At 38.9% G+C, this 27,475-nt stretch overlaps 1 protein-coding gene across 1 annotated transcript; it reads right to left on the reverse strand.

Annotated features, from left to right (window-relative positions):
* Positions 1–212: 212 nt before the first annotated feature.
* WTAP (WT1 associated protein) lies at positions 213–25,745 on the reverse strand. The gene is made up of 8 exons (XM_005518387.3): positions 25,602–25,745; positions 21,392–21,429; positions 21,249–21,304; positions 16,449–16,507; positions 14,585–14,712; positions 8,168–8,346; positions 3,257–3,411; positions 213–1,438 (listed from the first exon to the last, which is right to left on the reverse strand). Exons 2-8 carry the CDS (start codon positions 21,419–21,421, stop codon positions 855–857), a joined length of 1,191 nt encoding a protein of 396 aa, XP_005518444.1. The 5' UTR covers positions 21,422–21,429; positions 25,602–25,745; the 3' UTR covers positions 213–854.
* Between the last annotated feature and the right edge of the window lie 1,730 nt (positions 25,746–27,475).

A 27,475-nucleotide genomic window follows, 5' to 3' on the forward strand; every position in this document is an offset into this window, starting at 1 on the left:
TTTTCTGCCAGTAAGGACAAAACCTGTGGAACAAGCAGTATCAGGCTGTCCGAAATTAGCACTAGTACACACCTAAAGCTTCATGTATCTGGCATACACTGTATCAGATATGATTGACACAGATACAAATTCAAAATTCAATTCAAAAGCAAGGACTATAGAAACACCGCATACAAGTAAACCACGTAAGCGAATGCAGAACCATGAGGAAATTACATTATTAAAAGTTTTTATTTAGGTTTGGTCAGTACAGGTAAGATAATATTGGAGTCACAGAGCAATATGCATCAACAGGATACAACAGTTCTTTAAAACTGAGTAACTATGCACACAATTCATAAACATTCGGTCACCTAAGGAGAAAATGCACAGATGTATGGTGGGAAAAACTGTAATTAACACTGAAACTACTACAGGACTCCTTCAGTAAGTCCATCTTTTTAGTGATAAAACTACTGTACTGGGCAAACTTGGCAGTCATAAACCCACAGCTATTATGACAAATCTTGAAGGTGGTGTTAAGTATAACAGTATGAGTAAGAATGCCCTTACACAGCACAGGTTCTAGATATACACAGATTTGTACAGACATCATTTATGTTATACTTTATGGAAATAATTTCCATTTCAACTTCACATTAACTCATATAAAAATAACTTGAGCTACACAAACGTCCTTTTAGCAACATTCAACGTAATTAACTGTTAAAATTTCCAAAGTGGCAGAGGTATTGAAGCAAAAAGAAACCCACAAAAAGGCAAAATTGTGACAAGTATGCACTAATTTAAACGGCTCCTGGACAGTATCCTCTCCCAATTTCAATGACACTGTATAAAAATTTTGCAGAAAAATGTTACAAAACTGAACCCTGCACATTTACACTGGAGTCCAAACCATTCTGGACATGACGAGAACCCACAGTTCTGTTACCTTTCATGCTCACTGTTTTCTCCTCTTGAGGATCATGATTGGAGTCTGTGTCATTTGAGTGGTGAGTGAGAGAGTTTTCACTGCCAGTGGGAGAGTCTACACTTTCATACCCAGTACTGAGCTGGTTTATGTAGCTACCACTTCCTCTACCAGTTCTATCTTCAGAGTGGTTGGACAGCTTATTACCATTCCCTGGAGAAGCTGGGAAGTCATCCTCTGTGCCGCTACCCTCCCTATAAAATCCAGGCCCAGACGTCCGCTGATGGGAGGAGCTGCCATTGCTTGGTCCGTTTGCCAGGCGGCTGCAGTCTTTGCCCACGGCCTCTCCCTGCTCCGTGGGCTCAGAGGATGGAGTCCTGCTGGTACCTGGGTTGGATGCCTGGGACTGCTGCTGCTGGTACTGTGCCAACTGCTGGCGAGTCTCCTTCAACTGCTGCTGAAGAACTAGAATGGTACTCTGCATACCCTCTACCTCCTCATCAAGCTGGATGATGAAGTCATTCAATTCTATGTAAAGAAAACACATTTGTTGCAAACACTTAATAGCCCATATACAGCTTGAATCTCAGACAAAAAATTAAAATCCCATAACTCAACATTTTATGCTGAAATTTTTCAATGAACTATTTCTCAGCCATCAGGTATGCACTGGTTTTGATACTCTGCCTCTGAAGGAGAAAATGCTTAACAACTGTGGTATCTACTTATTTTCTATACTGCTATTGAAAATATGTGAGAAAAATTTAATTTCTGGGCAAGAAAGCAAGATATTCAGAAAAAAGCTCAATGAAAACAATATTTTGCAAGCAGATACTAATGTGTCTACTTTTATTCAAGTATAAATCCCCAGCAGAAATACTATAAAAGTGACCATGAACCATATCTATACATAACAGATCTGATTAACTACAAAATCCTACTCAGTAGCCATAAGCATTATTTTCTCATCATATTTCAAGGAAGTTTCAATTCTTACTGTGTTTGATCCTTTAAATCCTTCAAGAGAGGACGCAAAAAGACCTTCTTACCAACAAGAGTGTTAACTAATTACACGAGGTGTTTTAATATTTATGTACCAGAAAAAGGTTTTTACAATTAGTACTGCATTCTGGAACAAAACAAATTTGACCTCTTAACAGTGTAAGAAACACTGACTCAGTCTTCAATTCAACTGCAACATCAGTATGACAGAGAAAATAAAATGCAAAGTGCTTACTATTGTAAAAATAATTAAAAACAAGTGTTCTTGCTGCTATGGAGAACAATCATTAAGAAAACTGTTATTGCAGGAATATCATCTTGATTCATCTACGGGGAAGAAGCAACTCAATGCTGGTAATTACCACATTCAAAAGCAGCAGTCTTCAAAGAATGTCTACACTTGCTTCAATTATGTACTTGGTAAATTTTGTTGAAGTGTGTTATCAAAACAGTAGTTACTACTCCCAGAAAATGACATTATACAATCATTTACCTTAAGAGTTCTAGTTATTTTATACTGCTATTTTCTCCAAGAGATTAAAATATGATTGGGGCAAGATCTAGCCTTAAAAATGCAGGACATCTGAGACTTAGATGTGATGCCATATCAAGTTACTGGTATCTTACAATCTTCAGATGTTAAACAAACAAAAAAGATACTCAGGTCTATGTGCTGTCTAGATAGGTTATATCCCCAAACTTCAGAAAACCTAATTTAACATTCTGTGAAGAGCCACTGACACTACACAGAATGCAAGACTGAAGACCTTTAAACCTGCATTTTCTCCTCCGTTTAAATTATGCAAGAGGTCAGAGTTTTTAGATAATTTCAATTTAGGTTTTCAGTGTCGCAAAATTTAGACTTTAAACATGATGAGACATTTTCATTCATCTGAGTTAAAGGAAAAAAAAAAATATCAGTTTTTCACATTCTTAGATATCGTTGAAAAGTTGGTGATCTTTTAAAATAAATTCCAAATGAGTCAGTTAACAAAAAGCTGTTCTCAGTGCATGCCTAGGCCTCATGTAATGTTAACAGCTTTCATCTTGCCAATTCACCAGTAGTGTGCAGTCTAAACATTCCCTATTAAGTAGCAAGACTTATAGTAAATATCTCTATTTCAAACATTGCATTACTAGAGCTGAGGATCCCACCAGTTCCCCCAAACTTAAGGATTTTGTTTGTTTTTAACTAAGACTACCAGTTAATACTTACAACTGTCATATTTTGCTCAGTACAGCCCTTTCATTCTAACAAAGATGGTTTTGTATTATGTATATCATCACAAAATTAAACTTGCAGAAGTGCAAAGCAACTTCTATTTTTGTTAAAAAATCCCTTACCATCCTGACTGCTTTTAAGTTCCTCACTATATTTCTTCTGTAAAGCCAATTCTGCCTCAAGCTGTGCAATACGGCCTTGGGACAGCTGCCTTCCAAGCTCTTGATTCTCCTGGATAAGCATTCGACACTTCGCCATTAACTTTTTCCCTGTTTGGCTGCAAAGGAAAGAGCCATCTATCACAAAATGAATATAAAACCTTTAGTTATCTTCCTCAGTCACAATTACAGACAAAAAGGAGATGCAATTTCTGCATGTCACAATTCAAGGAACATTATGCCTCAACATAATTGTCATAGCAGAAAGTCTCCCTATAGTTACCACATGCTGTTCCAACGCCAGTTGATCTTCAGTCGCTGTCCCACAAAGTGGAAGGCAAGTTTTATTACTGAAAATATGAATAAGCATATTGTACTTTTTTGATACCAACATCTGGATTATCAGTATGCACAATCTTGCATGTGCCAATTCTTAACGGAGTTAAATATTTGATTAAAGATGTGTTTTGCAATTCAAAAGATCAAGGACTACACAAGAAACTACATGAAACTACAAGAAACTACATGAGCAAATTATAAGCACAATCATTCCCCATCTGTTGCACTAATGAAATGCAATAGCTGAATTTGGGTGAAGGAAGTTGCTTGGGGGAAATAATAAATCTCATGTTCATTTTTCATATTGACAACCATTTTTCCTTAAAAGGTTTAACCTTTCTTTTGAATGCTGTACAGGTACTCTTGTTTAAAAAATGAGGTGTCTATTTTTCAATGCTACTTGTATGTTTGACAGTCACATGCAGAGTCTGCTTCATGATTTCTATGGTCAGCATCTCTTAAGTACATCTTGTATGAAGAGGAATGCAAGTGTAGCTGAACACTGGAAGGACATCAAGGAAGAGGTATATTATTTACTTCCTTTAAAATGACAGATTTCAGATTGTAAATAATGATCATCAGGACATTCAATTTCTAAAAGAAATGTGAAACAGGTAGGAACTGACAAGATTTTCTTTACTAAATTGGTAACATTACACATCTTTAATCTTCATTATAAAAATCTCATTGTAAAGCATTATAGGAAGTAGTATGCAAATTAATATATAGGCAATACAGCTGACTCCATGAAAGAAAAATTAAAGTCCTTTAGGACTCTTAGTCTGCCAGGTCAGGATAGCATCCCCAAACAGTTCTTTTAATAGGCTCAGCACCATAATAAAGCTGTCTTCTTTTCTATAGAAGTATAAGCTCTGCCAAAACCCCCAAACTTAAACAGTTTTATTGTGAATTCAATAGCAAGACTTGCGTTACTTTTCAAGACCAAGAAGGTCATTTAATTTTTTATATGCTTTTAAACAAGTGACAAATACTGAAAAGAAATTGAGGATTAAAAAAATAGAACAGGAAATTTCTGCTACAATCACAGCCACAGTTCTCTCCTGCAACCAAAATACCCAACCAGAAGAATTTAAAACAGCAATTTCCTTATCAACTACCTTCTGAGCACTCAAGTCTTAGAACAACTTTTAAGTTCTCTGCCAACTCTGCCCCATTTAACATTTTTCAACTGACTTTCCCAAATCTTTCAGATGGGCTGCTCCAGAAGGAATCTGGCTGTGTAAAGTCCTGGAGGCCTGAAAATCTGCTAAAGGCAGCAGCCTGTTTTCTTTCTTGATGTGATGTCCAATGCCAGGTCCTTGAAGTTTAAATTGTGCCGACCTAATACAGTCCAAGTCGCACATTTAAGATGCAAGTTTCCTTAGAGATGTTCATTCTGTGCAAAGCAGGACCACTTTGGAGATAACCAATGTGACAGATCCCAAAAGTTATTAGGCAGACATGATTTTTAGCCATTGGCAAATTCCTGTTACTGTATTCATCATTACTGCAAGTAGAAAAAGTTTACAATGCTTAAGTCATTTAATGTTTTTCTCTTCACAAACCAACATCAACTGCAGAATCAGGAAGTACCAGTTACCTTGGAATTGGGACAAATTTAGAATCCCATTAATATCTTCAGGTTAACTCCTGCCAAAATGTAAAATATTTATTACCTGTATAGAAATTTGCATAGTTACCTATAATGCTATTTCTTCCCATCAGAATTTTTCCAGATGTTCTGAACTAGCAGAGAATAACCCTTGCAATTTACAAAAAGGACAATATATTCAAGAACATTAAATCCATTAACTATTAAAATAATTCCTATGAACTGTAAAACTAAGTTCAGCATTGTTTTCACAAATCCTCTTGAATATACATGCAACAAAACCTGTAAGAATATAAGTGGTTAAATTTCAGAAGACTAAAGTTTGTTGTACCTAGGCTTACTGCAAAATGACATTTCAACTAATTTTTTTCCATATCTATACTCTGCTTAATGGTGGTTAAAATGGCTTAGCATAACCATTCCTTTGATTACATGCCCTTTCATTTCCCCCTTCAGACATCAGCAACGTTTATGCTGCACAGCCTTATCTACAACTAAGGTCCGGAACTAACTCTGCTTAGGGCTGCAGTTAACATGTTATCCACCCCAAGGACATCAGTTTAGGATCTGAATAGGGCCATTGCCTCTCCCAAAAACTAGGCCAGATGCCATGAAATTAATAGCTGCGTACAAGGATGGACAATTAAAGCAATTAAGGGGGAGAGGGGCAAGATGCAAAGAGAATAAAAAAACCCTACTAATATTTTACATGAGCCTATTACTTTACCTTTCAAGAAATGAAAAGCAGTAAAATCTTAACCCATTTAACAAAGCCTCAATAGTTTACCAGGAAATAACTATAACTTTCTATATTTCAGCCACTGCATGTATGAATTATGCACATTCACACCACTGACTTAAAATTGTATAATGTAAATTAGGGTATGTTGCAGCTACAGAAATAACATTTTCTTTTGACACTTGAGTTTGAAAGGAAGTAGCAAGTTACTCATCTCTCCTCAGCTGTACTCACACATTCAGAGCCTGAGGACTTTAGAAAACCATCAACCTGTATCTAAATGTATTAAATCATTTTCTGAACTCCAAGTTAGAAATAAGCAATCTGCATGGCATGCCTCTTTCAACACATTATAGCAAGCTTTACAAATGCCTTGGTAACACATTAACGATTTATTAATATAAGTCTTACCTCTGTTTTGATGCTAGATCAATAAAATCTTAGATACTGCTATAGCAAAATCATTCCGGATGTATCACTTTTAAAAAGGTAAAATTTTTCTGTGGATTTTTCTTTTTGCTGTTAAGTCATTACTCATGCAAAAGAAAATAAACCTGCATAAGTATACTACTCTTTGATCCCGTATTAATCACCTGAAGCACAAACAGTTAAAGATACTTCCAAATCAAAATTATGTTACGGCATCTTAATAAAAGTCACCAAAACAGTTAGAATACATCACCTTCTGTGACAGCTGAATGTCTTTTTAATTTAAAAATTAATTTTTTTAAACTGAGTCATAAAACGTTGCCCAACTGTTTTGAAAAAATAAAACCTCAGATTACTAAATAGACCTCTATTTGCTGCGGGAGAAAACAAACACACAAATGCTACACCAAATCTACATTTTGCTTTACAGACCTCAGAGGTGCACTCCCAACTGTCCCAGATTGCTACTCTTACAAGTAACTTGGGACAACAGAACAGAGGCATCAATAGAGCAGCAAAAACTCCTTCACTGAATCCACCAACAAAAATGCATGCATTTAAGGTTTTTTTGGTTTGTTAAAATACTGACTTCGTTTGCAGCGAACGAGACAATGCAGAAATAACAACCTGTTCAATTCTCGTTCATCCCAGGAGTTTCACGATACAACAGTATATCCAGAAGTGTTCCTTGAACTACGTATTACAACTATTTCAAGGCACATTTTATAGAGAAGCACAATACAAAAAAACCCAGGTGTACAACGGAATAAAAACACCCCACCAACACTGAAGACAGTTGCCATCTTGTGCCTTCTGTATTAAGCATTTGAGATCAGTTCTTAGTATGAAGATCGAAAAATTCTCATTTCTGCATGAAAACATGCAGTGAAATTCTTATCACAACCAGTTTTTCTTATACATGCTAGTTGTGATCAAATATATGTTGCTTCAGACAATTTTAAACCTGCATTTAGATGGAACGTACATTTTTGTACAGTTCTAATTTTGAGGCATCCACAATATTACCAACCATCCAGAAAACAGTTCATTATTTAGCAACAGTGACTTAAGGCTGCATCAAGTGCTAGAGCCCAAAGGCTAAACAGTCAAATGTGTACACTACCACTGTTGTGATATCAAATAGCACTCTTGTGGCTATTCAAAACTGGTTAGCAAGTAAACTCTTTAATGCAAAATTCACCTCATTGAGTTTTGACCCAGCAGTTCAGTGAACAAGCAGGAAGTCCACAGTCTTATTGGCAAAACTGACTTACAGTGTCTCTAAGTCACTAGGCTCAAGGTTAAGAGCGAAGCATATTCCACTTCTACATTTTACGGGAATTTTACATGTTCAATTCATGATTTATAATCTCTAGGTTCTCTCTCCTCCAAACTGTCTGTAGACACAGTGTGCCACAGACTTAAGACTTCTGTTTCTCCCTCTATTTTCTTCAAATAGAACAATTTTGCAAATGTCTACATGTTCTAGAAAAGATTTTTTTCGAAGATGGCCATTTCTTCAGAATAGTCCGACGCTGTCAGGCCTCTGAAGCAAAGGGGAGAAAAAAGCTGAAACACAAGGTTCACCTGGTAAGTTTTACATTAAGCATTACAAGCTGGACAGTATAAGAATGTGGCTTTTGCCTCAAAACGTCTGAGTCTTGGTGTGGAAACGAGTACTTGGCTGTCCCACCATAGCATTCTCGTAGTGGGACTGTCAGGGAAGTCTTGACTGGGGAGTATTTGTTTTGTTTACCTATCAGGCGTAAATTTCCAGGCACTCAGTTCATTTTGGGCTTGTTCCAGTTTGTCTTTAGTCTGTTCCAGTTCACCTTTCATTTTTAGGAAAAACAAGTTGATGGCTGGGTCCACCATTGTTGATCGCAGTTGGGCAACACTAGGCTGCTGGACTTGCTTGAGGTACTGAATCTGATTCTGCATAAAATAAGAAAAAAATACTGTTATTCATACAATATTAAAGAAGAACTGCAAGTCATTTCAATACAAATCATTACCCCAAAGTTATCAAGGTAGCTTGCCTTCTTTCATGCTGCAACCCAAAAAACACAGGATAAAAAAAATCACCTGTGCATGCCTCAAACCCTTGTCCATGTGTTTGCTCACCCCTAAGCACCTGCCATGCTTTACCTTTCACAGCAGATTTCCCTCCAGACCCCAATTATTGTCTACATGTCAATTTACATTAGTCAGAGCAGTATCTGGATTAGAAGCAATTAGAATGCTCCCTTTCTTTTGTATCTGCCTGCACTCCTTCTGGGGAGCAAAGAGCATATGGAAATAATTATCTGCTTTAAACAGACAGTTAACTCCCACTTCAATGGAAGTTATTAAGGAACATTACAGTTTGACAAGAAATATTTACAAGCAAATAATAAAAAGGTTTTTAGAAACTTCTGAAGTTTTTGCAACTGCAATAGTCACGATGCAAGATTGTGTTTTTTTAAACAAAATAATTTAGAAATATTAACAGCAATTAAAACAGATTTTGGTTGGATTTTATTCCCTTGCATGGACCACAAGCCAAAGGAGATACAAGTTAGTATGTTCAGAACACTTGTAATAGTGAAAATTTCAGAAGTAACAGAAAACAGAGGTTTTCTTTTAAATACAACATTTATTATTAAAAATGAATGTAAATAAATTACTAACTTTATTAACTTTTTTATTAACTTTTTATTAACTTAAGATTAATAGTTTCTTCAATTTTAATCCCATCACTTAAATGATACTAAAAGTACGTGTCTAGAACCCTGCTAATCACCAATACCACATCAGCCTGCACAGAATGTGTTGATTCTTAAATTCAATTTATTATGCTCCCTGTATCACACACATTTCTTCATGAGCAAGAGGTGAACAGACTCACACAATGTTAAAAGACATTAATTGGAAGTCAGATGGTTTGTTTCCATGCAAGCAGTCCTGCAATCAGACTTGAGAGCAGAGAGTTTCACTGACAAACCCTAAAGGGCAAGAGTCTCCCTGCACTCTTGCTTCCTTGGGACACACCATGTTCCTGTACATGCAGTTACTCTCTCATGGGGTCTTTACACAGCAGTGGTGAAGAGGAAGCACAGAAGTCCTATGTACATTCAGTGTGCAGGAGCAACCTCAGTCACTTCTAATTGAGTATAATATGGTTTAATTTACATATAGTTAAGTAGCAAAAACTCCTGGATTTTATTTCAAGTGGTTTCAAAGGTACTAGAATAACTGAAGTATTGCCTTTGTCACATTAATTTGATATTATAAAAATACTTAGCTACTTAAAAAACTGAAATCATCATACTTGAAATTTTAAATAGACAAAGTTCTACGTATGCAAAAATAAATATAAAGGGAATAAAGCACTACATATAAATATTTTCAAGAATTAAAGCACTCAAGAACCCACATACAAACACTACCTAGAAACAGGAAATACAGATTAAGATAATGCTAACAATTCTTGGATGGCATTTTACCTCTCGGTTCCTTTGCCTCACTGAATGCACAATACATTGCTCACTGAGTAAGGATCAATTTTATTCATTGTTATTGATGTGTATTTGATGTTCTTGTCTTCCTAAGGCCCACATTCCTCCCTCTTCCACTAAATCTAAAAATTGTAACAGATTCCTTGGATCACTAGCACACAGAATTGCTGCCACTGCTCCTCAGTCACACCAGAAATACACTTTAACACTCTGGAGGACCCAGCCAACGCTGTGCAGTGCCAGTTATTTGACAATCTCATGGGTGTCTCTCCAGCTCGCACTCTTGAGCCCAGCAGATGGCACCTGTACAGGACTTCAGCTCATCGTTTCTAAAGCAATTGTGTAGAAAGAACTTATTTAAGCTTAACAACCCTTGCTCATTCCCTCCCCAAACTTAAAACAACAACAACATTCTCTTCCTCTATACTTTTTTCAACTCAAATTTTCTTAATCCCTCCACGAAAGTGCTTTCTCCAGTAGTTAACTCCAGAGTTCCCACCTGCCAGGCTCTTCATCCATGAAGACCTAGCAACCTCCTCCCAGTATGACCTGCTCCCAAAGCAAGCCCAAATGTCTTTCCTTGTCTGCCGATTTCCTAATTTTGTCGTCCTGCTTAGCCAGTCCAAACCTCACATTCTTGCTCCCTCTAACCACTTTCTAGTATGAGTCACCTCCCATTGATATTCCAGGTGGTAAGGGTTAGGGAGCAGGAGAGTTTGTTTGCCTGTTGCCTTCAGGCTACAGCAGAACATACAGGAATAGTCATGTCCAATGCTAAACCCCAGGGAATGCTCACTCTAACACCTGAAATGCCTACAGACTGTTCATATTCCCAGACATGAAAGCATACACTAGCTAGTATTTTTCAAAAGCCCATCAGATAGATAAGTAGAGGTAATTTTCACAAATACAAAAATCTTGCTATCAGCTTTCTCTGTGTTTCAACCCAATGCAGGAGAGCACTGAAAGCAGTCTATTTAGAGGACATCAGGCTGTGTGAGGTTTTGTTTATGTGCATTTTTATCTTTTAGTTAAAGACAGACAATAACATTTTCAATCCCTCTAGTTCTCACATTCTTGGAAACAGTTGCATGCCTTCAGCTGCAATCATCATCCAAAAACAGCTACAAAGAACAGACTCTAAACATGAAGAATTTACAAAACAGATTACAGGTGCCTGAGACAAAGTGTAAGCAATCTAAGTCAGATCAACATTATATCCTTCTTACAAGGAAGGAGTAGGAAGGAATGAAGTGCACAACTAAGAGAAAAAACACAACAGAGCTGTAACCTAAGCCACAGGAGTAATGACTATCTAGTGCTACAGTCCAACTGCACCAACAGAAAGTTCCACCCATTGTCATCTCTTGCAGATCTTTTCCATGAAAAACATATTTGAGCAGCAAGTATTTCCAAATTTCTGCCCAATTACTGACTCTCAGTAACTGTGCAGTAGCCTGGAATGAGGTTAAGGCCCTTGCCTGAAGTAGCATTAACTTTACTACCACCTCTGCCAGAAATAAAGCTTTATTGTAGAAACCATAGCCAATATCTTACCCACACTTCCCTAAAAGGAGCAACCTCTTCTAGGGGGTTGTTCCTGCTGGGGGAAAGGTAGCTTGAGTCTGCTGCTGAAAACAAGGCACACAAGATGTTAAACACCTGAACTTCTAGGTAGCCTTTAGTCACCCTAAAACCACAGAGAAACACTGCAGTACCTGTCACAGACTTTTACTAAGCTGATGGCTCTGAAGAAATCCATATATTCTCTTGCTAGACTCAGCACAGAGCACTAGAGAGAATGGAGTTATACACTCCCCTCGCATCTTGTCTCTTCAAAAACAGCACCAACACAGAGTAAGGGCAATGATTCCGCTACTGCTACTCTGACATGCACACCTACACTTTAAAGATGACAGCTGGTGACTCTCATAAACTGAAAGCACACTAAAATGCTACTATTTTAAAAAAGGGTGAAAACTGAAACACCAAAATAGAGTTCATCACACCCTATTTTAAAACAGAGCTAGTGTACTTTAGTAAGCAAGGTGTTCTAACACTAGTAATCAGAAAACTCAGTATTTTCCAACTACTACCAGCTGAATGTGGTACAATATTAAGTTTTTAACCATTTAAATTTGAAAGCGGTAAATTTGAAAGAAAATGTCCCAAAAACACATCTGTAGTTTTCAAGAAACTAGACACCATAAATGCTCAGTCCTTCTGAGCAAAATGTGACAGGGAACATTGAAGGCTTACATATAAATGTTACTGATGTACTTTACATGTAAGTGTGAACTATAAAAAAACCTAACTAATAAAAATATGGAAAAATTATTTTATGGATTAAAATCAGCATGTCAAATATTCATCATCACATGATGAATAGTTTACTACATGATTAAGCAACCCGTATCTTAGCTTTGCATCTTATCCAACATGATGTATTTTTCTACTGTTACTATAGTGGAAAAAACACTCTCTAGTAAAGCCTAGTCCTTCACACCTTCTTAAAACTATATGCACTTTTAAACTTCAAAATATATAAAGGTAAAAATGTCTCAATTATACACCTCCAGTGTATCCATTTTACACCTCTTTTTCAAGGATCTTCCTACCTCCATATACTATGGAGATTACATCCTTGGTGTAATTCTTGAGTCAGGAGCAGGAGAAATCTAAGCCACATCAGTGTGTGGGCACTTGTCTATTTTTTGTTTCTTTCTGGCAGGTTGTTACCCACCCTTTTTTCTTTTTTAAAGTACACTCAAAATCAAAGCTCTTCAGAAGTTCTTCTAAACCAATATTCTGGAAAGATTATGCAGCTATGAACATCTAACAAAGTGCAGCCAAAAACCCCTATAGTTCTCATGATATTGTCAAATTCAAAGCATTAAATACTTGAAGTTTATGACTTCAAGGGAGGAAGAAAGGAAAATACAGTACACACAAATTTGGTTTTGGTGAAAAACTTATATTTGTTTTTATTTATTTATTTTTAGTACTTACTGCTTTAGGTATATGCTTAGAAGTTCAAAAGAAAAAAAAAAACAACCTGTTATTACTGCTGTTCCACATAGCAGAATTTATCAGTAAAACTTCACAATTGGAGCAGGACCAATACACAACTAGGGAAGTGTTGCAGTACAGATCTTCACTGGCATCCTGGGCCACATTAACAGGAGTGCTGCCAAGGCTGAGGGAGGAGATCCTTCCTCTTACTTAGCACTGGTGAGGTATCTGGGGTACTAAGGCCCTACCTGGACACCCCCGCACAAGAAAGACACAGATATATGAGGGTGAGGCCAGTGAAGGGCCATGAGGCTGATTAAGGGGTTGGAGCATGTGACACACAAGCAGAGGCTGAGTGTTAGGGCTGCTCAATCTGGAGAAGAGAAGGCTTGGAGGATGTTAGGGATGTGCATAAATACCTGATAGGGAGTAAAGCAAGCAAAGCCAGTGGTGCCCAGTGAAAGCACAGAAGGTGATGGGCATAAACTGAAGCACAGGAAATTCCACTTAAACATAGGGGAACACATTCTACTGCGTCAGCAATTCAACACTGGCACAGGTCACCAAAGAATTTTTGAGTCTCCATTTTAGGAGATGCTTAAAAGCCAATAGTGCACAGTCCTGAGTAACCTGGTCCAACAGACCTTGCTGTGAACACGCAGGCTGGACTAGAAACTGCAAGTCTCTGCCAACCTCAGTGATTCTGGGCTTCATCTTTTGCCACTGCAAAGTAAGCATAATCCCCTTTATTTTTTTCCTGTTTATAATACTATTTACTGTGAACTAAAGTGATCTTATGGTCTTATGAACAGTGAAAATACTGTGTACCGAGCTCAGTCATACTACTATACCTACACCTGACAGCTCTGAAAAACTCCAGGTAAAAAAGAAAGGAAGACTTAAAAAGCAAAAGAAAGCTACAACACTAGTTATTAGTTCTGCACAGAGCCTGTATTTTTCATAAGAGAAGCTCTGAAGAGTATATTACCAAAACTAGCAATAAGCTTTTTACAATCCTCTCAGAAACTGTCAGATTCTAGCAGAATGAAAATTACATTAAGGTAATCCAAAATGAGACCGTTTCCAAGAAACCAAAACTAAATACAGATGTAGAAGTCACAAAAAACAGCCAGAAATAAAGAATAAATAAAGATCAACAAAATACGTAACCAGAACACTACAAATTAGGCAGAACTGCCAAAGTTCAAAAGTAGCAACTTCACCTATCCAGCCAGCTTACAAATACCTTGTTATCCAAAGGCAATGTAAGTATCAGCCTGAAACCTCCTAAATGAAACCAAGTAAACTCAGTCATATCCTTACATTTTTATTTGTTCCTGACTCTATAAGGACACTCAGAAGTAACATTTTTGTAGATATATACCGCAGATAAATGCTAAAAGAGAATATATGCAAGAATTAGCTTGAAGTAAAAGCCCTTCCAATCACAACTGCTACTGAAAATCAACAGAAGTAACTATTAAAAAATCCCCAAACTTGAAGAAGTGATCTTTATTAATTCAATGGAAGCTAAAGTACCCTGCCATGTCTTTAAACAGAAATGTAATGGTGTAGATAAAAAAAACCACAGCACATCGACCCTGGCTCAACAGCTGATATTGCTGCAACTGTCTGAACACACTTATCCCTTTCTAAATACTTACAGTACACTCTTGCATCTCCTGTTCCTTAGTTGCCAGCCTCATCACCAGAATATTTTCTCTTCGGGCAGACTCTTGCTGTTGCTGTTTCAACTTCTCTTCAGATTCTCTCAGCCCCGTCACATCATTAGCTAACACGTGCAAGAACATATAGAAAGTATGTTTTAGCGTACCCTTTTATAGGAAGCTTTTAAAAGATAGCAAAAAGAATCTAAAAACCAAACTCATAAACAGAAGTCAAACAGCTACACCTTTTACAGTCATGTCTATAACCATCATAAACAAAACAAAATATCATTAAGTATTAGAAAAGCTTGACAACAAGTGGCTTTAAATCCATATTCCTGGTCCTTCTTTAAGACTTACTAAAATTTTGAAGATCGTTATATAGGAAATCACTTTTAAACTGCTTGCTTAACCAAATATTATTACAACCTGCAGTCTGAAACTTGGGAAGCTGGAACTGCCCAGATACACATAAGAAAAGCTGAGGCCAGGGTGGTGGAAGAATAAAGTCTGTACTCTCACAAAAACCAATCTGCAGTCTGTAAAACAGTGCTGTTTATAGCAATTCTCAAACTGGTCTCAACACTCCATGAGCAAACAGTAATACATTTGAGAACATTCTGTCACAACTAGAATTCTGATCCATGGACATTTATGAAAGTTTATATATGAAATACAAGAGAAGGCAGCACATTTCCAAATTACTTAAACAAAAACACATGCAAGTAACCTTATACTAACTGTATACATTCACTCTGCTACTTGTCACATGGAAAACAATGAAAAATTTTAATAACATAGATTTTCTTTTTTTTTTCTAATTTCTTGAGAATAATCAGACGTGAATATAACCTGAACATCACAAATTGCTTCAGGACAATGGTTTCTAAATAAATCTTTGTAGATAATTCATTAACACTGATTACTACAGCCTGTACTGGATCCAAGATCAAGAAACTAGGAATGTTGAAACAACTTATTTATCCATGTTTAGACAGTCTGAGATGTGAACGGAATCACCTGTTTCCACATTTGCTATATTTTAGTCTCTCCAAAACCCAAAACATTGAGACAGCAGTAGAAGGATGTAACAACAGCAAAAGAGAAGACATCCATTTGGACTGACAGAAAAATACCCTTCAAACTCAGTGGTACTATATCTCTAAATATTTAGACTGTGTCTTGGTCCTCAGGACAGACTGAAAAGGTGAAAACAGGAAATATACCATCTCTAGCTGCCAACATAACTTTTAAAAGTGACTTAGGATGGGCTGTTCAGTCACTCACAGAATGTATTCATATTTTCTCATTTCAGAGTAATGTATCTTCCCCATGTTATCTTCCAAAAGTTCAAATTTTAATGACCATATAAGAAGGACAATCAAATTTGCCTGATCAGATCAAATAATCCTTGGGGACTCATTTTACACATTTACCTCTAAGCACTATTTCCCCTCCCAGTCTTATAGTCCTGGAATATTATCAAAGGCACAGACATTCCTGGAGTATTCCAGTAGATAAAGTTTCCTTTTCTAATGGTCAAGTTCTGAAAGTACACCTATTTATGGGGTTATGCTTTGAAGCTTTCCCTTGCCCACAGTCTGTGTCCTATAGATGCAAAAATAAAGACTTTTTAGATGGTGGAATAAATTTGCAACTGCAAAAGAAGTTGGTAAGAAAGCTGGGAGAGACTGAAAACTTAGAAATCTAGAAAAAACAGGGTCTCTTTTCCTGACAAGTAACTGACATAACAGATCATTATCTCTCATTTCTAGGACCTTTAGAAAGCACATATATTACTTGATCACTCTGCTTTATACATTCTGATAATTTGCACCACTTTGAAACCCAGCTAACTTACAATTAAGGTCTGTGTACTTGCCCTCCAGAGCTTGCACGTATGCTTCATATTGTTTCCACCTGTTGCAGATACAAAGAGAAAAAAAAAAGAATTTTCTGAAGTTCTGTTTACTAAATCAAGGCATCTCATTCCTAAGCTTTCAGAGCTCACACTGATACCATAATCAGAAAATGTCAGGATGGAATTACACAACTGCACAAAAGAGAATTCCAGTTTTAAAAAAAGAGCTTTTAATGGTGGAAATAGTTCAATCTGCTTTGCATCTCAGAGGAATAAAATGGTAGCTGTGCATTACAACACATGAAATTGACATCTTAAAAATCACTATTTTACACAAATACTAGGATCAAACACTACTTATTTTGTGATCCTTGTGAAGTACCCTATATACATCTTATTCTCATAGAGCAATTCAAACAAAATTCTATAACAAACTGTGATACAAATACAACATTAAGTATGTTACCAAGTGAACAGGACAAGCAAAAGTGTATTATAACACCAGAAATAGCAGCCTAGGTTAAGCGTTGTATCAGCTCATTCAGGTTAAGACCACTCCGTGATTATATTCATATCCATAAGCCAAACAGTTTAATAACTCTTTGAAAACATGTTATTTAGGCAATTCATCCACAGTCAAAAAACATCACTTAAAAACAGCACTGAATTTTATACAAACTACCAAATCAGTAGCAAATATCCCAATGATTTACAGCTGTAAAGTTTAGCATGAAATGCTTTACGAAAAGAAGTTCACAGCAGTGTTTTGGGATTTTAAAGCAGCACTTTGTACCTAACTGTGTGTTCCCCATGATGGTACAACTGCACATTTTAAAGAAAATTAATCTAACAGCTTATCACTACAGAAAAAGGTGTTTGTTCCCTCCTCCCAATTACCCTCTCTCCCTGAGATGTATTTTATGCCAGATTCATCACAACTGCTCTATTTGAACTCTGTAACCTATACTTCTACTTTAACTGAAACTATAAAATCTACCTCAAGGTAATTTGGACCATGTAGTGAATTCAAACAGCACATTAAAGGACCTAAAAAGCATCAGGGATCTGTAACAGCAAGCAAGATTACATTATGGAAAAAGAAGTATGAAACCTCTTCCTTCAAGCAACAACAAAACTTTTACAACACTTCAGCTAAACATGGCAACAGCATGAACAAACACTCAAAACTCTGTAAAAGAGAGCAGTAGTATTTATACTTAACCCTTAAATTTGACCATTAAAAATTCTATGTTAGTTCAGGAGATTTCATCTCCCAGAAGTAAAACTGAAATGGTCTACTGAACAGCTAATCTAGAAAGAGATAACCTAATTTTACATTAGAAAATTACATGCAGTAAACAGTTGGTCTTCAAATATACAGGACTACTTGACTTTTAAGTTACAGCTCACAGCCCAAACCCAGTAATTCTATCAAAATCATGACACCCTCACACTTCCTCAACAGGAGCACTACACAAAGGAAGCGTATTGAGGACATGAAACACAAGTAGATGTGCCAGACCATTAACTGAAAAAAAACCAAAACAAAAAAAAAAACCAAAATAACCACCCACAAGCAAACCACGTAGCCCATGGTCACCAAGAATGTTGTAGACCTCTAAGTCACCTCTCAACAACTGCTACTACTTAGGCAAGAACTAAACTCCTGGAAAAGAAAACCTAGATGGCACTAGGCCATGTCATGGATTTCAAGTTTTATGCCTACCAACACTTCTAGAAAACGTAACTATTCAGATCTGGCATTTTGTCAAAAACCTGGTAACCCTTGCAGTTGAAGCAACTTGTACTGGGTCTGGCAGAGACAATTTTCCCCACAGCAGCCCTTGTAGTGCTATGCTTTGCACTCATAGCTAGAATGGTGTTGGTAACACACCAGTCTCAGCCACTGCTAGAATTGCTCATGCATTATCAAGGCACATTTTGTAGCATTCCCCCCTCACCAGTAGGCCAGGAATGGGTAAGATCTTGGGAGGGAACATAACCTGATCCTTGACTTCCTTGCCCCAGATCATGCCTTCCAGCATACCCGTAGCAGACTAAAGCAGCTCATCAGTGAATATGAGTGGCAGAAGAATGACAAAGGCTAAAAACTAGATTTTTTTCTCCCATCAGTTTGCTTCCCACTCAATATGGTAGTTTATGTTCATAATCTGATGGTTCAAAATTAATAACCTGAAGAGTTTCATTGAAGTTCTACTTGGAAAGGCATTCAAAAACAGACAGGAGAACTACGAAAATACTTTTGAACCTGTTCTGCATTCAAGGGATCACTTACAGTCTCACAAGAACTGGAAGGTAACTGAGCAGCATTGTCAGTTACTTAATTCCCTTCATTCTCTAAAAATACTAAGCAGTCTTTATAGAAGTAATTTGAAGTGACAAAGTCCTAAATACTTTTTTCTTGAAGCACCCATATTTTATGCTGAGCTTTGGGGTTTGCAGCAAATAAGCAATTAGGGGTTAAGACACACACTGTACCCAGGCCATTCCAAAAATGACTGACTCTAAGTCCCAGTTGACTGAAGTTCAGTAAAAGCACTGTATTTCCTCAGAAATGCTTGTGTATATTGGAGTGCTTCAGTGTTTTACCAGCTAATTGCTCAGCTAAATGATCAGGGCAATACTGATCAGATTTTTAGCTATGATCCACAGAGTATTTCTTTACCATGCTCCTGGCTCTTCTTTCTCTCAGAAGCTCCTGCAGTCATGCTAAGTAACTGCTGCATTAGAGTGGGGAAAGTTTAAGATGAGTCCACAGCAGTAAGTCATGAGACAAGCAGAAATTCAAGGTCAGATCTAAAGCCTCTGTGTTAGTCCTGCTCATATTTTGTCAACAAAAGTTAAGATGAGCAAACCTGAATTATGTATTTCTCAGAAAAGAACAGTAAAATTTGGACTCGTGGCACAGAAACTGACAAAAAAAGAGAATAATCTTTTCTACCTATGTATTTCATCACTGTAACTGTACAGCAATGGTGATTTACTACCTAAAAGATCATTACATGTCTGTCTCAAAAAGCATTTGCCTCACCGAGGCACGGACCAAAAAAATACATTCCAATCTTAAGACAATCTAGAGGTCAACACATGCTTTTCTATGTCTCAAAGTAATAGAAATGACATTCACTAAAATATGTGTAGTAATAATATTTCATTCCAGCCTACAAATGAAGCCAGCAGTTAGTGTAATAATTGTTAGTTTTATGTGAAATCACAATTAGAGGTGAACTTACTAGAAATCCATCAATCTGCCCCCATACAAAAAAAGTGTTTGAAAGACTGATCAATGCAAACTAGTAAAATGGACATGACCAAAATGCAATTTAAATTTCCCTTTCTGGGTATATTGAAGTTATTCTCCTTAAATACATCAAGTGCTCTTTTTGAGAGCATGTCAGTTTTTATACACACTAAGATGATTATTCAATAGCAACACAGCTGTCATTAGCAAATTCCCTTCTTCCTCCTCATTAACACAGGTGAGCTGCTGGCATACTTTATCTCCTTGAGTGTATTACACCCCATTCTCTCCTGAATATGTGCTGGAAATTCATCTCTTCTATGGTAGCAACTAATCATTGAAAGTTACAGAAACTGATTACAACTGACAGACATTTTTTGCTTTCACATTATCAGTTAGAAAGCGTCACAGAATCTACGCTTTGGTATTTTCACATGAATTTTACTGCAGGAAGTAAGGGCATAGCTTTGGAGACTTAGGAGTTTACTACTGCCAAATTTTGAGTATAGAAACTTTTATAAAAAGGATCACAAGGCCAAAACCACTTATGAAAGAAGCACATTTTCTGTTTAAATACTTTTTTCTTTACAACCTAAAAGTCTGGATACTCAGAGGCAGACAGAAACCAGTTTTAAACATATGGAGACAGACTGCGTTTACTCCCTGGAAAAGACTGTCAACCCAAAAGTAGCTGGCAGGATAGCGTGTCCAGAAGGGAGGGTAGCTGATCACCACATATACAAGGTGCTGTATATGCAACCCTGTGTTGCTACACAGTTTAGACTTTGTTCTATGAAACAGCAAAATTTACCTCGAAACCCTAATAAATGCTAATAACTCGGTGTACAAGAAGCCAAAAACTCATGTTTACCAAAATGCACATACTACTCCAGCAGATAAACAAATGCCCCACAGATGGCTCATTTGGATAGCTCCTGGTTTACAAATCTGGAAATTCAGGCACACAGAGACAAGTGGATTGGGGTGGTTTCTTTAAGCAGGTGGTCTGTGCAACAGAATTCCCTGCAATTGTTTCCACGGTTACACTGAAGCTTTCTAAAGTGAAAAGATGGCCACGTTCTTCCTTATCAAAGTTCTAGGTGATGAAAACTTCAGTTACATTTTTCTGTTAATATCTAAATATGCTGAGAAGACAACTGCATGGACTGATTAAATGGAAAAAGTACTGGAGAATAAAGAGTTGACATTTTTCAGATGTTTAAAATAACTTGCTATCTATCAAGGAATGTAAGCAATTGTATCTTCTATAGTTATGAGTGAATAAAAAAACCCACTCACACTCATGTTTTACAAACTACCAGTAAAGATTTTGTCTCTTGTGAAAAAGTGTTCCCTCCCAAACTACAAATAAAAATACTTGAAACAAGAGGAGAACTTTACAGAAGAGATGCATCATGAAACAAGTAAAACTGTTTTTCAGAACAAGGATGTTAAAAGACAATGGAAGAGTAAATTCACACATCTTCCACTGGAAGTTCACTAAAATGTTGAGATAGAAAAAACACTTTTTACATTACCTTAGGATAAGCTCATCTCTAGGTAAAACCTTAAAATCTGCTTCACTAAGGCGAACCTATGACACAAAAAGAAAAGCGTAACTTATCAAGCTGTCCCGATAACCAGGAAGAGTGAAGCCACAAGTAATTTTAAAAACACATACCTTCTTTGGGAGAGGTTCTTCATTCGTCATTGTGAACTCTGAAGGGAGAGGAAAAAACAAGTTTTATTTAGTGTAGTTTCTAGTGTAAAAGAAACACTGAACAAGTCAGAAACTTGTACTTCTAGCCTTAATTGTTTTAATTTGCAATATTACACCACTGAAATATTGGTTCCACACAATGCAGCACCAGAGTACAAAACAACACTATGACATGTTTGCTCCTGTAATCTAGATATAGTCAGATGCATTTTTCTAAAAGCTACCTCAAACTTTCTACTTATGTCTAAAAAGCCAACCTGTAATCAATTCTTCCTATTTAACTAATCAAAACCATCCAACTTTGTATCAAACTGACATTTAGTATCTGTCTACATCTACGGAATGTTGTATTTTATGAGGTAAAGGATAATCAGGGTCTGAGGAAAGCAATTTATACTACTGTGCCTCCCCTTTGGAATAAAAGAGGATAATTTGTGAACATTACAACATGTTCTTGCAAGTACTTACTCTCGTAAGATTCCAATAAACAGGAAGTACTGTTATTTTAAAACCCATGTGAATATTTTCAGGAAAAGTAAGATGCAAAATAAATGGCTTTGATAGACCATCAAACTGAATTCCTTTAGTGCATACAGAGCATTAAGAGTACTGTATTTTGCTATTTTAAATACTCACACCGCCCTGACTTACAGGACATGCTTCCTTATCTCAAAAGAGTAATACACAGTATTTTCTACAACTATGATTATGTAAAAAATACTGAGTTCCTAAATCTTACAGGCATTCAAAGTAACAATACATGCAAGGTTTGCTGGAGGCATGTATATTTGCAGTATGCTTTCCACTGTAAAAGTTGCATATAATATTAAGAGTTGACAAGCTTGTAAAACTGCTACCATACATATACCAGGAAAAGGATGTGTCAACTCTTTGGTTGTGAACACTTTAGCTTTAAAGAAACAATGCTCTTAGGGAGAAGATATTTTATTTTCCCAATGATTTTTATGGATTACCTTAGTATTTTCACAATGACACACAATGAACCAATTTAACTTTTCCAAATCCCAAACTGTTGGTTAGTAAGTACTAATACAAGTAGTTAATACAAGTTAGTAAGTACTAATACAAGCAAATACTTTCCAACAAAGCTGAGTCTTTTCAACCTGCACTAACACCATTGACAACTACACAGCACCCTACCAAACAAGGTCCTGGTTAACAACATGCAAAACAATCAACACTCACACTCCCTTCCTATAATAAATACTGACATTAGAACCCACAGAAAGAAAACATTCAGAAGAGGCATCTCACTAACGAATGGCAGCTTCCTGTTGCTAGGCTTAGTAACGCACAGGCACATATGTGCTTCCCTAAACTAGGAGGTCCCCTCCACTCCCACCCCCTTCTACTTCCACTCACAAGAAGTTATTCAAGCACTTTGCTTGACCTTCTGCATGCAGCTCCTTATTTGAGACTGTTTTACCAGAAACATATCTTAAATATAAAATACAAGCGTAAGAGGCAACCGATAGAAATTGCCAGTGCCCAACTCAGTCATTCAGAGTAACTTGAGATTAGAGAGGGAACGCTTGTGACCCCTGTGTTTAGGCTGCCTACCTTCCCCACTGTAATTTTTCCCAAGATTTTTAGATTTTTTAACTCCTTTGGAATCTGGAAGTAGTCTTGAAGATCTCAGCTGGTGTTAAGCTCCTGACAGAGAGAAAGATGCTTTTCAGATGTCACACAACTACAGCTAACACTGACTAAATGGTGCACACATGTCAAGTCATTACATGTGTGCTCCTCAAGAAAGTACCAGAAGCACACAAATACCAAAAAATGTGAATTTTCCCCAAAAACCTGGCCTGTAACCCCTGCTGCAGCATACAGCAATTATAAACATGTGATTGCTGTCACAGCCATGACTACAAGAAAGCAAAGGTTGATCCTCCATCCAAAGGTAGTGAACACTGCATCTCCAGACTTCACACAAAATTCCAGCACCAGACCAGTCTACTCTAACCTCTACACCCAGCACATCACCATTTACAAAACCACCTCCTGCTTTCAGACAAGAGCACAAAAGACTGAAGTAATGGGCCACTGCATCACAGAAGTTACTGCCTTACTGCCACTTATTATTACTTGCCACGACAGAACCACACACTATAAAATAAAAACACATTAGCTAAAAATATTCTGTAGGTTACTCTGGAAAAGTTAGGTTGATAATATCTATAGATCAACACTTAGTGCTCTTCCCACACGTACGAATTCCACCTTGCAACAGATTTTTGAGAAGCCAGAGTAACTTAACAGAAGCTTACACATTTATTACTGTTGTATACTGCTATCATTGTGCTCAGAAACCACTCCGTTTCTCAAAGATATCAGCAGTGCCAGGCTGGCTACAGCAACTGTCACAGTGATTTGCCTTAATTTTCTGTTAATGAGCAGGTCAATCTGTATGCTACAGAAAGCAACTGCAACTGAAACGTTCATTCTTTTAATCTAATACAGTAACTTCTCCAGCACTGTGCATTAAGAGATGCTTCTTATCACTTGGAACTCCTCTAAGAGATCATCTCTCTCCTAACCCTATCAGAAGTATCTTGCAAGACCATGATGAAGTGTCACTTTTTACAATAAAAAGAATCAATGTAAACAACATTCCTGCATAGCTGACTGGAATTAACACGATTGTATTTTGTGAATTATATTATGAACAGCTTAACTGTACTATCCTAACTAAGCACTTTCATGATTTTGCAGAAACAGTGGCCGCCACACTCCTGCATATCTGCTCCTGGCAGCAAGCAATATAAAACCATATTCCATACTTAGAATAACACTGCCACAGGCACCAAAAGAATTTTTAGGAAAACTCTAGGTTTTAGGTTTCTACGGCAGTTTCAATTAAAAGAGATGTGAAATGGGGAAAGCATATTTTTATTTTAGTAACTCTGGAAGAAGCCCACACACCTTTTTCTAGAAAGTTTATAAAACACAGGATTTAAAAACTTTTTAAAGAAACCTCAATGAACAAAAGTAATTGAATCAGGTATGCAGCTTTACTTGTTACACCCGAATCAAGTTATTTTAATGATATGAAGAATGAGTTCCATGGGGAAAACCCCAGTATGGGCTCCCAGCTCCCAAAGCATGTATATATGTTTGCATATATATACAAACATATAATTTACAGAATCACAGAATCGTTAAGGTTGGAAGGAACCTCTGGGGATTATAAAGACCACCCCCACTTCACTACCAAGGCAAGTTCACCTAGAGCAGATAACACAGGAACGTGTCCAGGTGGGTTCTGAACGTCTCCAGAAAGAGAGACTCCATGACCTGCCTGGGCAGATGTCCTGAATGAGTGTACCTGAGATTGCTCAAAAATTTCTCAGATCACACTGCAGCCTAGAAAGGAGTTAAGGGGGAATGCACCATCACAGCAGTCTGTTCCAGTGCTCTGCTGCCCTCAACGTAAACAAGTTCTTCCTCATGTTGAGGTGAAAACTTCTTGTTTTATTAGTTTAGGGCCATTGACCCTCGTCCCGCCGCTGGGTACCACTGAAAGATTCTGGCACCTTTCACTTTATGATAGCACCCGCCTTTAGGATATTTGTATGTATCGATGAAAGCCTCTTCTCTTTTTAGAGCAAACAGGCCCAGTTCACGCAGTCTCTCCTCACAACAGAAATATTCCAGACCCCGTATCATCTTTGCGGCCCTCCCCTGGACCCCCTCCAGCAACTCCTCTTTCTCGTATTGAGGAGCCTTTTAATGTTTAAAAAGAAAAGCCTCACAGTTGCGCCGTAACCGGTCAGCCCTCACGCTCGCCTCAGCAACCGCGGGGGTCCCGCCCCCCGCCCCGCAGCCGCAGGTGTTTGACAGACCCAGCTGCTGCGGCCGCCCCCCAGCCCAAGCAGTGCCCGCCCCGCCGCCCTCGCTCCTCTTCCACAAGGGAAGCGACAAACACGGCTCCCGCAGCCGGGGCGCGGCGGCAGCTCAAGGCTGGGGGAGGAAGATCCCGGCCGCGCAGCCAGGCCGGGCTTCGGAGCCTCGAACAAAATGGCTCTAAGTGCTTCCGCTCCTCCCCCCCGCGCCTGAGGTGAGGGATGAAGACGCCGCTGAGGGTCGGCACCCCGGGCTGCCCTGTCCGTCCGTCCCGCCGGGGCGGAGCGCTCGCACGGCCACTCACCTCCCGCCCGCGGCGCGGAGGCCCCGCGCCCCTCGCACGCCGCTTGCCTGGGCCGCGCTCCGCCTCACATCGAGCGGGGCCGAAACGCCGCCACCTCCGCGCCTGCCGCCACCAGCTCCGCGGGCGCCGCCGCCCCCAGCTCCACGGCCGGGACCGCCGCGTCCCCCCCCCCGCCCGAGCTCCCCCGCGCGCCGCTCCCGCCCGCTCTTTATTTGCGGGTTGTCTGCGCTACAAAATGGCGCCCAGGGAGGAAATGAGCGCCCGCCCCGCCCCGCGGGCGGCGGCTGCGCGCGCACCCGGCGCGGGGCGGCGGCGACGGCGGGAGGCGCCGCACCGGTGCCGGGCCGCAGCGCGGGTCCCTCGGCCCGGTACGTCGGACCCCTTATGGGGTGGCCGCCGCGGGGGATCGCTGCTCGCCCCGCCGGGAAGCGGCGGCTCCCGCGGGTTGTTAGAGCGCCGATTTGAAGCCCATCGGCCGAACGGGCCGCGCAGCGCTCGTATCCGTGGGGTGCCGCGCGGCCTCCTGCCGGCGGGGGGCGCCGCTGCCTGGCGGGATGGGGCGAGCGGCGCCCGTCTCCCGCCAAACCGGCTGAGGGGAGCAGGACCCGGCGCCTCCTGGGAAAGGCGCTTGGCGCCTTCCCGGAAGGCTGGCGGGGAAGATGGGATATCTGGGAAGGAAAACTGCACGCAGCAGTAAATAAAGTGCAAGATGGGCGCCCGGCTTCTCGGCGTGACTGCCGGGGCTGCCTTCCCACCGGCCGCCGCTCGGCGGCCTCGGTGTGAGCCAGTGTCCTCTGCAAGTAATGAAAGATAAAGGACTTCCAGCCGCTTCCGAAGAAGTTAAACATCAGTTCCCGCGTCTGAGAATAAAAACCAATAAAGTGAAGTTTGCCCTTCATTACGGTCTAGCACCGAGTTGGTGCTTTTGAATGAAGTTTATATGTCTTACTATCCGTGATTTCGCGCTGTGATGTTGGGCAAATGCTTTTGCTGGCAAAGTCGTAAAACTGCTGCGGGCTAAATTAGTCTGTCACCTAGGTTGCGCTAATGAAATCGATTGGCACTCGCTACGTCAGGGCTGAAGGTGCTCCAGAAATCTCCCCTGGCTCTTACTGGTAGCAGAAAGAATAAAATCGCTACAGAATAGAACGCAATGCACGTGGTCCCACATCTATATATGTGTATGAATACAAAGATTTTTCAGTGAGAGCTTAAAATGTTTAAAAACCACGCTGCAAGTGATTTGACGTAGCTACCCGAGGTAGGGTAGTAAGGTGACTGCAAGGAGAAAGGACCTGAATAAATGCCTTTGAAACCTTATTTAAAAGTGAAAAGAGATATGCTGTGATTACTGTACAGTTTCCTGCTTCTGCTTTTCTTGCAGATGTTTTAAGCATTCAAGATACAAATTAACAGATGAAGCCATCCCAGGATATGGCAGCATGGAAGATGCACTGAAATATTAGAGTAGGCCTTAATAAGAACATTAATGCAGCAAGTTTACTTGATTTCCTTGTGTACAAATGTAAACATTACAATACTAAAAATGTATATAAACCAAGAAGGAGAATAAATTGAAACTTTTTCTACATAAAATAGATGCAGATGTACACTCAGGGCAGCTTCTATTCTGTGTATAACATGCCTAACATTTTCTGTGTATCTGTGGTGATTTAAACTCAAGACCTTCCAGTACTTTGTCTAGAGTTTGGCTACTTTTTGTTATGTTCAGAAACCAAACCTCCTTTGTGTCTTCTAAGTACAGATAAAGGTCTAGCTCAGATCCACTCTAAGGTGTGGGCTGGTAAACCTTCCACAATTGTTTGTGTTCATGAGCATGTCAAAAGTATTCCTGCATTTTTTACCCCTTGTCA

Source organism: Pseudopodoces humilis, chromosome 3, assembly GCF_049639895.1.
Source record: "Pseudopodoces humilis isolate 2021_Gansu_Grassland_sample_001 chromosome 3, ASM4963989v1, whole genome shotgun sequence".
NCBI classification, from domain to species: Eukaryota; Metazoa; Chordata; class Aves; order Passeriformes; family Paridae; genus Pseudopodoces; species Pseudopodoces humilis.